Source organism: Osmia lignaria, chromosome 5 (assembly GCF_051020975.1).
Source record: "Osmia lignaria lignaria isolate PbOS001 chromosome 5, iyOsmLign1, whole genome shotgun sequence".
Taxonomy (NCBI): Eukaryota; Metazoa; Arthropoda; class Insecta; order Hymenoptera; family Megachilidae; genus Osmia; species Osmia lignaria.
Genome location: NC_135036.1, coordinates 11,594,352 through 11,609,929, shown reverse-complemented (window position 1 = coordinate 11,609,929; position 15,578 = coordinate 11,594,352). Strand labels below are relative to the sequence as shown.

The 15,578-nt window shown below is 43.2% G+C and overlaps 1 protein-coding gene and 1 long non-coding RNA gene across 3 annotated transcripts in view; both read left to right on the top strand.

The window, feature by feature from the left end:
- The first annotated feature begins 377 nt into the window (after positions 1-377).
- LOC143305311 (uncharacterized) lies at positions 378-4,441 on the top strand. Its single transcript, XR_013062196.1, has 3 exons — positions 378-2,044; positions 2,103-2,302; positions 2,392-4,441. It is a non-coding gene; the product is annotated as an uncharacterized LOC143305311 (long non-coding RNA).
- Positions 4,442-12,101: 7,660 nt separating this feature from the next.
- Positions 12,102-15,578, top strand: part of ss (aryl hydrocarbon receptor spineless) — an 83,473-nt gene continuing 79,996 nt past the window's right edge. For both annotated transcript variants that reach the window (XM_034325152.2, XM_034325151.2), the window contains exon 1: positions 12,102-12,396. In XM_034325152.2, coding sequence (XP_034181043.1) covers positions 12,275-12,396 — 122 coding nt within the window. In that variant the 5' untranslated portion in view covers positions 12,102-12,274. The remainder of the gene's footprint in view (positions 12,397-15,578) is intronic.

The following is a 15,578-nucleotide window of genomic DNA, read 5'->3' as shown; positions in this document are numbered from 1 at the left end:
AGTTTCAGCGGCTTTTGTATAGATGGTGCAATAGTCTAATTAGAGACTATTTTTTTTTTATGAGCGATTTAATTTTACAATTAAATTACAATTAACATTTAAATTCCATTGTATCAAACGAAAGAGGAAAGAAAAAGTTTTGAGCACATGATACGATTACAAAACATTAATTACCATTTTTATTAAAAGTTTCAACATTACGGTTAAATGATTTATCATCTGGCAAAGTAATAGAGTAATTAATAACTTAGTTATTAGTAAAAATGTCGTTCAACATTTCGGTGACTGGGCAAATCACTTGGTTGATAAATACGTCAGCTCGTAGATGTCGTGTGATTGTATATAAAAAGTTTCTCCAACATTTTACCAAGTAGGAAGATCATGCAAGCGACAAAGCTCGCGCTTACGGTTACTATTAATTAAATTTCGTGAGTCAGTAAAAAACTATCCGACCAAGGAGAATAAATTACTGATAATATCTAAAGAATTAATCGATCAAGCGGAGGAAAGCATTGGAGTATGGTAATGCCCGTTAGCGCTTAATTAAACCGGGGAGTACCATCTACTAACCATTAACGTTAGAAATGTTATCGATGAAGAGGGTCATTTTATCAGACTATAATGATTATTAAAAGAATAGACAATCAAATATTACAATAGTGCAATAGACTCGCAATAATGACTTACTGTTGGAACTCAGCGCATACCCCTGTTTTAAGGGAGCCTACTATCCAAGGGCACATCCAGGCTAAACCTGCTAAAGAAACTTCATTTTGCATTTTACCGGAGTGCTGAAAGAGTCATGTATTTAACGATAAAAGTGCGTTGCTCCAAATGCATAAAAAAGGGAAAATATGTAGCTAATTATGGAAAATATGGAAATAATTATTAGAGGGTTTTGAACAAGCCTCACAAGTAGAAGCGTGACGATGTAAGGCGGAGCAGTTGGAGATCGTTGTATCGGGGTTATTCGCGTCGCCAGTGGTCGAACGTGTCATGTGTGCACGCCGTAAAGTGAGCAGCTTGGCACTTGCAGTTGCAAGCCTTTAGGTTGTGAATAAGGGGAGGAGCCTTGCTGCATTTCCAACGCAATTATCCCCATTCTGTTGCGGCTTCCATTCCTGTTTCGTGCTCCCTGTCCGTCGAGTGCGCACACAATGCGCCGCCATCTTGGTCGCGTGCATTCCTTCGTTTTCTCGATTTTTTTTTTCATTCTCCCTCCCCAATGTTTCTGACTTTATCCCCCATTTCTCTTTTTCTCTGTCGCTCTGTAGACCAGTCCTGATCCGACGGGAACCACCATTCGCCGGTATTCTGCAAACTGCACCCGCTTTTGCCGCGATTTACACACCGTTGGAGGTGTTGCTCGAACCTGCTCACACTCAGATTGGCTTCCCTTGCTAATCTCACCGTTTCAATCTTGACAGTTCTTTCGTTCTTCTTTTGATTCGTACACGAAGCTCCGTTTCGCTTCTTCTTAAGTCGTTGAAGCGATTTGAGTTAGGGTACGAATTTCAACTTGGAATGGCCGGCTAGTTTATATCTCCGAATAGTTGAAAAAATCTGGACTAGACCTATTAGAAATATGGTTCGTCACCCATATATCTTTACATTCCCGTTACCTGTAATCGCGTTTCAACAACATGGTGGCTAATAAACAACCAACAAAGGTGTCTCGTTATTTTCTACTCGTAATTTCCGTGACGGACATTGCACTGGACATTGCACAGCACGAAATATATGACATTCAACTCTACGATAACACATTTTTTTTAGTTTTTTTTCAGAAGGCATTCGTGGGAATACGCAGTTGTTACGTTATCGATAGTGCTCTTCAAAGCACTATTAACTGGGCTGACGGTTATCAATAGCAGGGTATCACCGGTTTCATTGCATTATTTAGCGACTATTAACTTTTATATACATACCACGGTGACATACGTGCACGCCTCATTGTCACGATTTAAGCATTCGAATAACAGCACGTCACCGTCGTTTCGCTGGAACCGAGCTTTAGATACCAGCTATGCTAATCTTGATTCATGTACGTCACTTATTTCACTTTGTTGTCACTGTATTTCTAACGACAATTCTTTATTTAGATGGAGACAGGAGGCCACGAAAGTACCTTCAGCGAAAAATTGATATCGGTCGATTATTGCTATTCATTGGAAGAACATGAAAATGTTGGATGAAAAGCTTGTAGATTCTTTTACGACGTCCACATTGCACTTCCGCCGTTTATGACGTTCTCTGTTTCCGGCTCGCAATTGTACCGTCAACTGGAAGAAATAAGTTGAAAGTTTGCGATTGAATAGTTTTTTAGAACTGGTAGCGTCTTTTTGGGCCTTCGTGCTACTTGACGCATGCCTGTGTATTTTTGTGTTTCAGACATTCCAACAGAGCCAATAAAATAACTTCCTTCAGAAGTAATCAAAGGGGTTAAAGATCTGAAGAATCTAGAAGCATCTATGAAACGTCATGAACCATATCATCCTATTAATAAAATGCAGTGAGAAGAGGCAGGGTCCAGCAAAGAGAGTAACAAGCGAAGAAAGAATCGAATTCCATGGTGAACCATCGGATCGAAAGGAGTTGCTCGGTGGTGAACGATGATGGAACTCGCGTGTAGGAATAAGTTTCGTTTTGAAACGAAGTCCAAGAAAGCGGATAGGTTCGAGAGTAATTTTCGAATAATTGCCTCGTCCAAGCCGGGTCTAGGAAGGCCGATCCCTCGGCCATTCGATAAACAAGAATAAAACGTGCTGCTCCTTCTGGCTAGCTAGCGTGATATCCTTCCACGGCTACCGGCATCCTCGAGCAAGAATAATTTTCGATGGCGGCCAACATCATTTCCAAACGTCCAACCGAACCATTTCGGATCCTTTGCTCGATCTTTTATTCATCGAAGATCGAACGAAATGGTTGTGTACAAAATTCGGAAGCGAACCAACGGTTCACGACTCCGTTGGTCCCCCAATTGCGCCACTATGGCGTATTTCAGCACGAAATGGAAGCTCAGAGGAAAAGAACGGTGGATGATCGAAATAAACGACGATTTGTTAAAATAATTTCTATTAATCGATGAGAAGTTCATATACGAGATCAAGGATAGAAGTCGTTTGTCGTACGAGGATTAATTTAGACGTAGGTTTGTCGTACAGCCCAATGGATAACAATTACGAGCTTGTGAATTGTTTGAGAACTGGGGCAGCGTGATATCCGTGACACTAGTCATTAAACGTTGCAGCGTTTTCCAGGCTATTAAAAGAACTCGCTGATAATTAGTTGATTAATCATGATTATTAACGCGTAGGTGCGCGTTACGCAGCTCTCGCAGAAAACTTGGGTAACTTTTTCTCGTCCTCTTATGCTGCATTTGTCACAGACTTCCTTATTATGCAAACAAGACAGAAATAGAGCAACTATGCGTCTTATGTTAATAATGTGGTAATGTAATTTCCAGCGTTTCCAAAGATTTCATGGAAAATTAGATTTACCTGTCCAGTGTCGAGATGGTGACACGGTAGCCGTCGGAAGTTAAATTCCAAAGAGCTCTATCGATGCTATTCGCTCAAATATTATTTCCAAACTCAATGTCTAATCCTAAGTTTTTCATCGTGCCAACTGAACAAACACCGTCACGATGGATATTCAGCTGCAATTTTGACGTACGATCTCCCAGAGGAAGCCAGATAAGCGGTTAACAAGTAACATTCGTAGGCTACAGGAAATCGACATAGAATCCGTTTCACGAGCTGGCCTTGGAACCGGTTTACTCGCGGGTCTTTTCGTCCCGACCGTAACTCGACACAAGTCCGAGGGCAATTTACTCATTATCGCACCTCCGTTTTGAAATTCCTCCGGTTCTCCGCCGCCTCGCGCCGCGTCAGCCATCCGACTTTGCAATCACTGGCTCGCGGCGGCCATTACTGTTCTCCGGGATGTACCTATACTGACGTGCATATTTGTGGATTCACGTGGCGTGATCTACCATCTAAAAATCATGGGAGCGATCTCCCTTGGATAATACGAGAGCAACCCCCTCCAGGAAATTCTGAAAACTGTAGTCGAAAATTTAAGAAATAGATCTGAATATTAATAAAAAAAACCTTCTATGGAACAAAGAATCGGAAGACAGCAAAGAACACCGAGCAACTGGTAAAAGCTAAAGACTTAAGGGACCAGGGGAAAAAAGCCAACGATCATGGATGGATCCTCGTCCACGGTCATCGTTAGTGCAATTATAGCGTCCCACACGAGAGAGAAAGAAAGAAGATTCGGTATCGAGGCCGATCGGCGAGTTGGGTAAATTAGCCTGAACGTTGAAAGCGATTTCCTTGTCAGGGTTGAAAGGATGGGTCAGACGAAAATCCAGGGTCCCTAATAAACGCCGTAGGCTGTGCGGTACGCGGACCAAACGGTGGTCGCCACTTTATTGGCCTCTCGACGAGCGGACAAAACCGACCAAGTTCCTTGGAAGGAAGCAGAGAATACAGACGACGTTATGTATCTCGTGCTTTATATCGTGAAATTGGCCTGTTAAAGCGTTACTACGAATTCGTGGCCTTGCGTACCATTTCCGTGGAAGCTCGAGTCATCGTTAATGGCCCAGGTCAGTCGGTTTCCTTTCGCTAGGGACCGGACAAAATCTAATTGAATCCGGACATCGATAGGGCTTTCGAATTAATCCTTTTTGCACCCGTTCCTCTGTGTTGATGATCTTTGTGTAACCAAATGATTAGTCTTTTTATTACTTTGTTATCGTGCAATTTCTTCAGGTTAAAAGAAATTTTCCGCCTTTCAAACTCATGAATAAAAGATATTGGTTTTTGCAACAAGGAAATCTAGGAAATGCAGTTTCGAGGCAACAGGTGGAAAAATAAATTCAGCGATCGGTATGTCTGCAAAAGGAAGAGAAACGGGGTTCGCGAGAGGTGTTGCGTCAAGAACGAACGCTTTAATTATTACAAGCAGTGGAGCGCGTTCCTCACGCGGCCATCTTGTACCCACCTCGACGCCATGTCGGTGTATATGACCATTCTTGAGACATCTTGCATACATCATCAAAATATTCAGCTGAAAATAAATTCATCAGGAAGAAGAAGAGAAAATTTCAAGATTCATCGAAAAAAAACCATTTGTTTTCCGAAGAAATAAGAAAGCTCCCGATACCAGAAGCATTGAAATCCCTTTGCGTATCAGGGAGCGCGATCTCGCGGTTGGAATAATAAACAACAATTAAAGGCGCGGCACGTATGAAATGAAGTCTCGATTATCGGAATTATGCGCATCGCGTGTACGCTCGCCGCGTTGTTTCTTTTCGTTGGCTCTCTTCCGCGCTCGCGTAACACAGCAGCGAACTATGAACAAAAAGCAAAGAGGAGGGGAAAAAATACAACGACGGGTAGAAAAGAAGAAGAAAAAAATATTGAGCAGAGGGAGGGTGAGAAGAGAGAAAGGGTAGGGAAAAAAGGGAGCCGCGTCGACGACTCGTTTTCAGCGAATCGATTAACCGCATTAAAATTTCTTTCGCGCTTAATACCCACGTCTGCTCGTCGCAGATGTCAGATCGGTTGACTGCGAAATTACCAAATCGGTTGTTCTACAAATTTTCTACGTACAGAACCGAATGAATAATTTTTGCCGCCTTGGTTTTAGGTATATTCGCTCTGCAATTTATTGACTTCGGTACTGAAGCTAGTAAAACATATCATTTGAACTTGGAATCCTTGATTCTCTAACGAAAGCTTCAAAACATTCAACCCATCCTGCATCAAGAATAATCATAAAGTGGTTACTAACTACCATGCCACCTGTAATTCCTATGTTTGTCCTCTCTGACCAGCAGATGATACCTACATATAAATACTCTTCTGATAGAAGCAAGAACCTCCGTAGCCATCTTCGATGTATCTGGCCTATAATTCTGATTCGAATTTCCTTAATATTCAAGGGAGCAAATTAGCCGGCGGTAAAAAGGACGAAGGCAGGATCTTGTGGAGCCGAAGTAATCGGTGATGAACGTCGAAGAAGATGCGGAGGTTCGCGGTCATAGAGGGACAATCGGGAAACACGTCTGCTAAGTCTCTCGGTGCCGTGAAAGGTAGAAGATCGGAGGCAAAAGGAAGCAGGGTGAAATGGTAGGAGGTTAGGGGGGTTTGAGGGGAGAGTTGGCAGGCAGACCGGCTGTCAATCAACCGTGGGTTAGACTACCAATTTCTTCACTCATAATTTCTGATAATTTCTTCGGTGCCGAGCGAACTGGCGCGGCTGCCGTTGCATTCCCTTCGTCCCTCTTCGACTCTTTGGCTCTCTTCCCTACCGTCGCCGCGATCCACCGCACCGCCACGAAAATCATCCGTAAGAAGGTAATTGCACCGATCATGTGTACCGGCGGCTTGTATTTATCCTTGTTTCATTATAATAACAATGTAACGCGGTACGGCTCTCTGGAAGAACCGGGGATAATCATCGGTTCGATACAGAACAGACCTCGGATGATATTTCTGCTGGCTGGGTATATTTAATACGGCGGCAATTAAATAAACGTAACACGGTCTAAGTTAGGTTTCTCTATCATGGTTGGTAAGCTCCACGATGAAACCTGACCACGTGGTGTTAGAGATCTTTTTCGTATAACATTATGCAATTGGAACGATTCCATGAATTTAAAATTATTTTCTATGGCGGTTTTGAAGTTCAACGTACCCGAACCACGTATTACTTGTCCCAATGTTCGCATGTCCGCAACGAGACCAGCTAGCCAACAGTATTACCGCTAATTTGAGGGGATCCATGGTGGCACGGTTCAATGTTTCGTTTGACATGCCGCTTGCCTTTGACTTACTGCATTACGGCGCGGCTCTAGCGACCATCATCAAAACAATATTGCTCCGATCCACCCTCCCCTTTCCTGTCTCCTCCTCGTTTCATAAAAATAACCATAAGCCCTATCGCGGTAATTATTTTAATTAAAATAGAAAAGCGCGATTATTGAATTTGAAGAATGATGGTAATTAGCTTGGTCGTTTCAATGACAGTTGTTCTCATCGGTTGAACGTTGTCTTTCCGGCTTAATTAGTTATGTTAATGAAGCTGAAAAATATGGCTCGATGGGGTATTATCTTGAACGCTGAAGACGATACTTGAAAAATAAACCATGAAGGAAAGTTACAATCTTGTATTAAAGAAAGGTAACGATTCTGCACGCGAAGCTTAAGTGCGCAACCGTTTATTTACACGAAAACTCAAAGAATAACAAAGTATCATCTCGCATCTTTGCAAGCACGAACGTAAATTTATGAAGAATCGTTCGAATAACTTGAATTTCGAAGAACTCCGCTTGACCGGAGGCTTCTGCACCAAGAAGATTAGCGTTGTTGCGTGCAATTTTGTATAAAGTACTGCAACTTTACTTCCGAACTGATGTTCATCGAATACTAAGACGATACCTTTGCTATCCTAAAAAGACCTCGCTATCATCATGGTGGCGATAATAGCACCAACAAAAATTCCCGACAAAATCAGGTGCTGATTGCGTACTCTTTTCTATTTCAAGTTTCTGTCAACTTTCTTCTGATTAAAGTCTCTCTGCGCGTCGGTGGTTGACTACCCCTGACCGTCCGTTACAGAAGTAATTATTCATAGCACGCAATTACGAGCGGTGCGCGGCGTGTCGCTGGTATCGCGGCATCAATTGCACCGCTGCTCGCAGCCCTGATTGCGGGTTTACGTCTCAAAACAATGATTTATCTAATTAAGCCTCGGTTTTGCATTGTTAGCCAGCCTTTTGTTGTGTGCGGCCCATTATTCCGCTGTACATTATTCCCTGGGCACGAAATAGCGACAGATCGGTGGCTTTCGTGCCGCGGCACCTTTCAAACGATCTCCTTGGTGTGTGTACACCTAGGAAACTTGGAAAATCGACGGTGTATCAAGCATAATCTCTCCAAGTTACCAAACTATGGATTTCAACAAACCCAGGGTGATTCCCCCTGATGCATGGATATCTTGGAAATCCCCTATCGGTTGGTAATCCTGCAATTACCAAAGGGAAGGTTGGTCATTCATGTTGCCGCCAGAGGCCGCGAGGATTCAATTTGAGGTATACTTCCCGCGGAAATAATTGAATTCTTTTTAATAGTACCTCTTGGGGGTTGAAGATTGGATTGAATTTTTCAAGTGTTATATATAAGCATTCTAATTAAATCTTCGAATTCTAAATATAAAAAGAAACATTGTAAAGGGAAGGAGTACTTTAACAATTGATTTCCTAAAATTAAACCACTAAAGATTAAAGTTATTAGAGACGGTGCAAGAGAGAGATTCGAATGGTGAATTTTGAGCAGAAAAGAATTGAAGATAACCAGCAGGCACTTTTGTTGCGTGTAAAAGAGTACCTTCAACGGTTGCATCCAGCTTTGAAATGCATGCATGAAATGAGCTCTTAACGCGAACGAGACTTTTAGTAAGAGGCTGTGCAACGTGTTATTAAAACAAGTCCGCTACTAAATAAATTAAAAAAGTTTGCTACAGTTGCCATCATCGGAAAACGGACAATGCAAATCCTTTAATTTTATTTTTCTTTTCGATAATAATAAGATATTCTGTTGAATTTTTTGCGAAACATATTCCTTTCTTCGAATCGAATTATGTCTCGTGAACCATTTCGATATTGTGCATGTACAAACATAGTATTAGTCACGAATTCATAAAAATAAAGGGAAAAAAGAACAATATGAAGTAATTACAGGTAAAAGACAATTATAGAAAAGCCTTGGGAACTTGTAATTAGTTCTACACAGTTTTCATGTAATTGTACCTGTGCATTATGAAATGAGCGATGTTGTAAAAAGCCATTCGACGGACATTGAAAAGTTTTAACAGCGGCAAACGTGTTTTACGTAATGCCAATAACGATGATGTTGATCAACTATCGTGAACAATTTTCCTCGCGGTCCTGTTTCGACCTAAATAACAACTTTCAAGTTTCTTGCGATATTCCAATGAATTCATGAAAAGGAATAATTTAACAGAAGGCAAGCTTACCCTTACTTTTCTCCAACCCCATTAACACTAATGCATATTTCTGCACATAATCATTAAAAAAAACAAAAAAACAACAACAACAAAATGTAATAAACATTTCTTCAATTTCTTTCAAAGTTTCTCAGTTTTCGATCACATCGTCAACGGAAACGTATCAAAACCCTTTCACCCCCTACAAGCAATCATCGAAACAATTCCCGTATGTGTTTCACTCATGCAACCTCTTCTTTTCACGTGACGAAACAACACAAAACATTTTATTTCACCATACCAAATACACTTCTGACAACGAACAACAGAGCCGCTTGCTTGTGACCGGATATCGAGCGATCTAAAACGTCGAAGATAAAAGGATGGGTCGAATCGCATGTCACCGAGACGTTTCGATTTGCTGGCAATCTGTTTTCGGTGGTTTACTCGCGATAGCCTCCACCACTGTTGAAAAATATGTGTAACATTTGCGATTTCACCGCGATCGGTTCCAGCTTAATGTCACCTGGATATCGGTCGCATGTCGCAGCTTGTCTGCTTCGAAACGGGGAGATATCGGCCGTGTCTCGCGATCTGATAACGCTCACGAAGTGAATCCTCATCCGATAAGAGACGATTCTTGCACGTGCAAGAAGAGAATCAGTTGGAAATGTGCTTGGTGATAATCGATCGAAGACGATTCTTATTGTTGAGAGAAGGTGGGAAAAGTATTTGTAATTCGATGAACCGAGAAGTATAATTAAGTTGAGAATGAACACGTTGATCGATTGGATAGATACAGATCGTTAGAAGATATCCAAAGAATTGTGTTCCAAATCTGAATGACTTTATGTTTCATTCCGTCGGAGAACTACGGTGAACAATTTCTTCCTCACTATATCAACACATAAATGAATATTATAAAAATATCAACAAATATATCCCATAACACACATGTTTAACAACAAATAAATTCAACCAAGTCCCTATCTCTCATGTTCGCTCACAGAAAAAACAACTGGAGGAGTTGCTAAGTCCTTAACCTTTTCTTAATACAAAGCATTCAATTCCTTCTTCCATCCGATTGCTATTAATTCTCTCCTTTCTTGAATACCAAAGCCGAAGATTAATGTTAACAACTGTTCGAATGTTCATTAATCTTTATTGATTTTCTATGACATCCTGGACGTTTTCAGATCGCAGAGCACCGTAAAGACACACGGATAAAACGAGAGAGAAACGTCGAAGTTAACGAGTAGTGTTGGTCGGGAACATTACTTACAAACGACATCGGCATAGATCCAACGAAATTCTCAACTCGTTGTCCAAGTAGGAGAAAGAGAGAAAGAGAGAAAGAGGATGGTGAATGCGTAAGGAGAGGAGCGTGTGTTAGACAAGGTTGGAAGATGACCGGTGGAATAGGTGTAATCGTTTAACGCGCACGATGGTATCTTTCGGAGCGGCTGGGTTCGGATCTGGGTAGCGCCATGCTGGTTACAGGATTGGTCGGTTTGTTAGACCAACAGGCGGAGCTTGGAATGGTTTTAGAGGGGGATCGCGAAAGTGACGGGAGAATTTCAGGGGGTAGAAGTTGGCGGGCTGGCGCGAAGAGCGCTTGGAGGTCAGGTTAACTCCTCTGTCGAGGAGGTGAGTCCGCCACCACCACCACTGCTACCACCACCGGCCCCTTCCGATCTATGCCACGGTGTCCTGACTTATGCTACGCCCGGCAGGGCCGCCAGTACACGATACGCTTCTACCAGGCGAACACTGTGCTTCTTCATCGTGTGCTGGCTGTTCGCCTCTACCTCCCGGTTTTCAGCTACGGCTACGAATCCGCGTTTTTCTCGCGCGGTGCGACGCGTCACCGTAGGAAATAAGTGTTAGCGACAAAAGGGAAGGGAAACGGAGCACCGTCGTCCAGGAGAAAGAGGTGGGGGATACCGCGGACGAAGGGAGGGAGTGAATGTTCGGCGGGTGAGAGAGGGATGCGCGGTTCAGTTTCCACGCGCACGTGACGCGATCCGATCGAGAAACGTGTTTTGAATGCTTTCGCCGCTCGACGAACGTACTGACGTCCGCGACGTACGGTCTACTTTCACGGTGTTTTAAGGTTAGAACTTGTACTCTCGGGTACCGTGTTCTATCAAAGAAGCAAGGATTACTTATCGTTATTAGTGAGAGTGCGTGACAAGTTGAGTGAGAAGACAAGAAACCTCGTGGACGACGTATCGAATTGAACGAGATTGACAATGAGGGCGTCGTACCGACGCTACTCTCCAGGGGTCGCAAAGTTGCACGAGCTTCGATATTCGATAGCAATCGAGGCGGGATCATGATCGATTGGACGACGTTCAGAGTGATGCACTGACATTCGGCGGTAGTGATTGTCCATTCGCGATATCAAACAATGGTGATCGACTGTTTGGTATTTCGGTTGTTCTCGCCTCGATGAATCAGTGACAGTGAACTAAACTAAACAAGTAGACGACTGCGAACGTATACAAGCTCACTGTAAACAGGTTGGAAGATGATCTTTCGTTGTTATGGCGTCTGCCGCGTTCCGATACAATTCGTAAACATGAGTGCGCCGGGAATGTTGATCCGGTAGCCGATAATTGGTGCGGACGGATTGTATTATTGCCGTGGAAAACTGTATGATCGCCGGGTGCGTTATTGTTGTCGAAGCATAAACGGTTGGAGCGAAGCGTCGTTGTCGAGATCGGTACGCGAATTTTGACGGTGAACGGGCGCGAAAAGAGGTAGAGAAGTGTCGGTTATCAGTGTTACGTTGCCGCAACGGGAACAGCTGTCGCAGCTGCAACGTCCCGACGTCCAGCAGCGGGATCGGGAGTGGAAAGCTGGACGCCGGCAGCTGGTAGTGACAGACGACGATGACGTAGCGTCGGTAGAAGCAAAGGGCGTCACGGTCTGCACGGTGTACGCGCTGGACAGGACCGCCTCGGCGGGGCTGGGGGTGGTTGGGGGTGTCGTCGGTGTCGCTGGAGGAGGGGGTGGTGGAGAAGGGGAAGTAGTAGTAGTAGGAGGAGGAGGAGGAGGAGGTGGAGGAGGAAGTGGCGGTGGTAGCGGGAACAGCGTCGGGGGTGGCGTGCAGGGGGTGGTCGCCGGGATTTGTGGACCAGCGAACGCGTCCCTCGCGGCGACGGATTACGTGACGGCGGCATGCTATCCCCCGGGATCTCAGCTCACCCTGACCGCCTCTCACCCTCAGCCCCACGTCGTTGATCCCGCGATGACGCCCACCTCGGCGCCGGTGCCGACTCCGACCTCGGCGTCGGGACCCAACAACCCGGTCGCCATGAGCCAACTGGGAACCGTCTATGCCACCAAAAGACGACGCCGAAACGGGAAAAGGTAAGCGACAACGTTCTTTTCTATTTCCGATTTCGTCACCAAACCAATCTGGATGCTAATTAGGGACCGTCTTGTTTGTCAATTTATCAGAGCTGCTTTTTATGCGAAATCACTCGACTGATGCGTGTAATCAAAGTTTTTATATGTACTCGAGTATCGGGATAGGCATGCTATTACCAACTTACCGAGTAATTGATGTTCTCTACATCGATAGTGAATATTTTCAGAAAGCAGCTATTATCTTCTCTATACGTTATAAGAACAGTATTGAGCTTGATCTACTTTGTTTCAATAAATTGTTTCCGGTCTCGGTATGCGATGGCTATAGAATCTTGTTTAGATTTAATATCTTCGGATTGAAATATTTCTCTTCTGTCTATTCTATACTAATGTAGATGGAATACACGAAACGAGGCAATATTTCTTAGGTTATTCAAATTCTTGTCCCTTCGTGTTGTTTCTAATCGAAAAAAATCTGTAAAATGGCGTGGAGAGGTATCGTGACGCGTGTTTTCCCCTTGGTTGGTTGGAAAATTGACGAAGAGAAAGAAGGGACTGGAAGGCGTTAATTTGTTGGTCGTTCAAGTAGGCAACGATAGCAAGCACGTATCGTGACTAGACGCATGTACAATTCATGTGTCTAAAGTAAAGCTAATGGGATCGAAGAAGGGTGTTCACACGTGAAACACGTCCAACGTTGGACTTAACGTTGTCAGCCGATTCAAACGCGTACGTCTCATCCGATTTCAACCTTCCACCGACTACAGACGATGCTTGCTTATCGATTATGTGCTAATTCGATGTCTCGAATTATCGAAGTCATCCCTTCAAGGGAGATCCTTGAAGAGAAGGACAATCGTGGTCGCGTTTGCGCGCGTAATCCCGCGTACTTTTAATTTGCAGACGGAAATGGCTCGCGCTTGAACGCGAGGCGGGCTTGTGATCGTTTGAGCATGGCTATCGGACACGCATAAATATATAAGGGGCAGACTAACCCGCGACACACGATACATATACGTGTGTAATGTTCGATACATCAAGAGAAAGATAGACCAGGGATAACCGGTGCTAAGCTGACAGAGACGGAGTGCGGCACTGATTGCGAATAAGGGGAGGGCAGAACCTCTGGCCAAAGAAATATCCCTCTGAACTTTACTCGAATCGTTAGCATACGTTGCTCGTAATTAGCTGAGATGTAGCTGAATCAAGCATCATCTTTCTCTTTTCTTTTTCTTTTACCGTATCATGAGTTGGGGCATGGATACACATTGTTGATTTAACGAATTTAAGTTTCCTTTCAACTTGATTCGAAAGGGTTGAGTCTTCTCAGATACGGTAAATTAAATTTTATAGAATTATAGTTGCTATGTCCCATAAAAGGGGTAGTTTTCGGTTGTAAAATTGGAAAATCTCTAAATCACTTTACTTCTGTAAAATAAGGCTTGGAAACTCTATCGCGCGTAACTCAATTTATCGTTCCCGTTAATTAGCACGTAGACGTGGTTGGGGTACGTGGTTTCCAAACGATCGATTAAATCGCGAAACGTGAAAGATGATGTCGACCGAGAAGAAGTTAAAAAGAAAGTTATCGGGCCGAGTTTTACAATTATAATTACGATTGTTTATCGATAACGAGAGGATGAATATTCATGGTGGAACGGTTGGTTATAACGGGCATAAAAGAGACGCGTGACATAATCAAACGATAGGGTAATTTAAACCAACAGCATTGCTTTATTATAATGACCCGCGTTCTCAGAATATATTTTACATTTGTCGATATATGTATTTCATCGTATTATGCATATCCTCTCTCCCTCTCCACCATTCTCTCGAGATAAGTCGCACGTTCGCTTGAAATATATTTTTATGCCGACGTAAGAACTCGTAAAATGACATTATTTCTTGAATTATTGATTACTGCTTTGCATAAAACTTAGATTATCAAGGGGATAACACAAATTTCAATGTACTAGTTTAGCCGGTGAAGTTTTTTTTTCTACGTTACTTCTCTTCACGTTGTGTGCTGATATGAAATCTTAAGATTCATGAAGTTTTGATTTAAATTCCCTTCAAAAATTACAGTGTTCTAACTAAAAAAACAAAGGCTGTCGACCTAAGAAACAAATTGATCCCCCCCCCCCCCCCCCTAATCTTCGTTTCCAAAAATTCAGAACATTAATAAAAGTTGTATTCTCTGAAAATTAAAGTTTCCCTGTGAAAGCCATAGCATTTGAAGGAGAAAACAAAGGATCGATCTTTCCGAAGGATCCTCGATCACTCTCGATCGTCGGAGGATCGAAGAACGCGTCACGATCGACAATCGTTCGCCAGTTTGAGCAGAGGTTCGAAGGAACCCGCTTCGCGATCAAGCGGATCACGAGCGAGCGTAATGGAGTTTTAAACGGTGTTTCGAGGTGTACGGTCGACGATCCTTTTCTCGTTCCATCTCACTAGTTTTCTTTTTGATACGATAAAGAATGAGAGGAGTTTGTAGCCCGGGGCATTCTGTCTGCTTCGCTCTCCGCTTCTTCTTCAGCTTCTAGGGATCGCATAGTCCTTCCCTCGGGCTCTCTCGAACTCCTAGGATGAGTTTAAAGATTCCAGAAGATACATGCGGTATTTTGACCTATGGCCCCTAGAGTCTATAGTCTCATTGATGAACAATAATCCACTCATCATCAGTAGGTATGGTTTTTTGCTAGGTGGAGAGTCGTTGGGTTGTTTGCTTAGGTCTTTCAGCTAATAAATTTATTAACGTAGTATCGCATTTACTATGGATGTCCAGGTATCTAAGTAGATCTAATAGTCTCTTGATCAGCACGACGTGATAATGCGTCAGTGGTTTGTATACAAGAAAAACATGAAAATGTCACATGAGAAGAGTGAACTGATAATCACAACCATGCAGATTTATGAATAATTTATCACTAACTAGCAGCAGGATTTCATTATTCCTTCACCACGTATCGTTCTAAAAAGAAATTATTGTTCTTCCCTCTGGCACCCTACAGATTGTACACCTTGATACCGAGTTTAATTATCGAAAATTTGTCATGAATGTTGCATTCGGATCGCGGAAAATCATGATAGAACAGTGACTTACCATAATCGCTAACGATCCACGAGGAAGGGGGCAGTATGGAGTTTCCCCAAAATTCCCGAGGGTTCGGGGAAAAAGG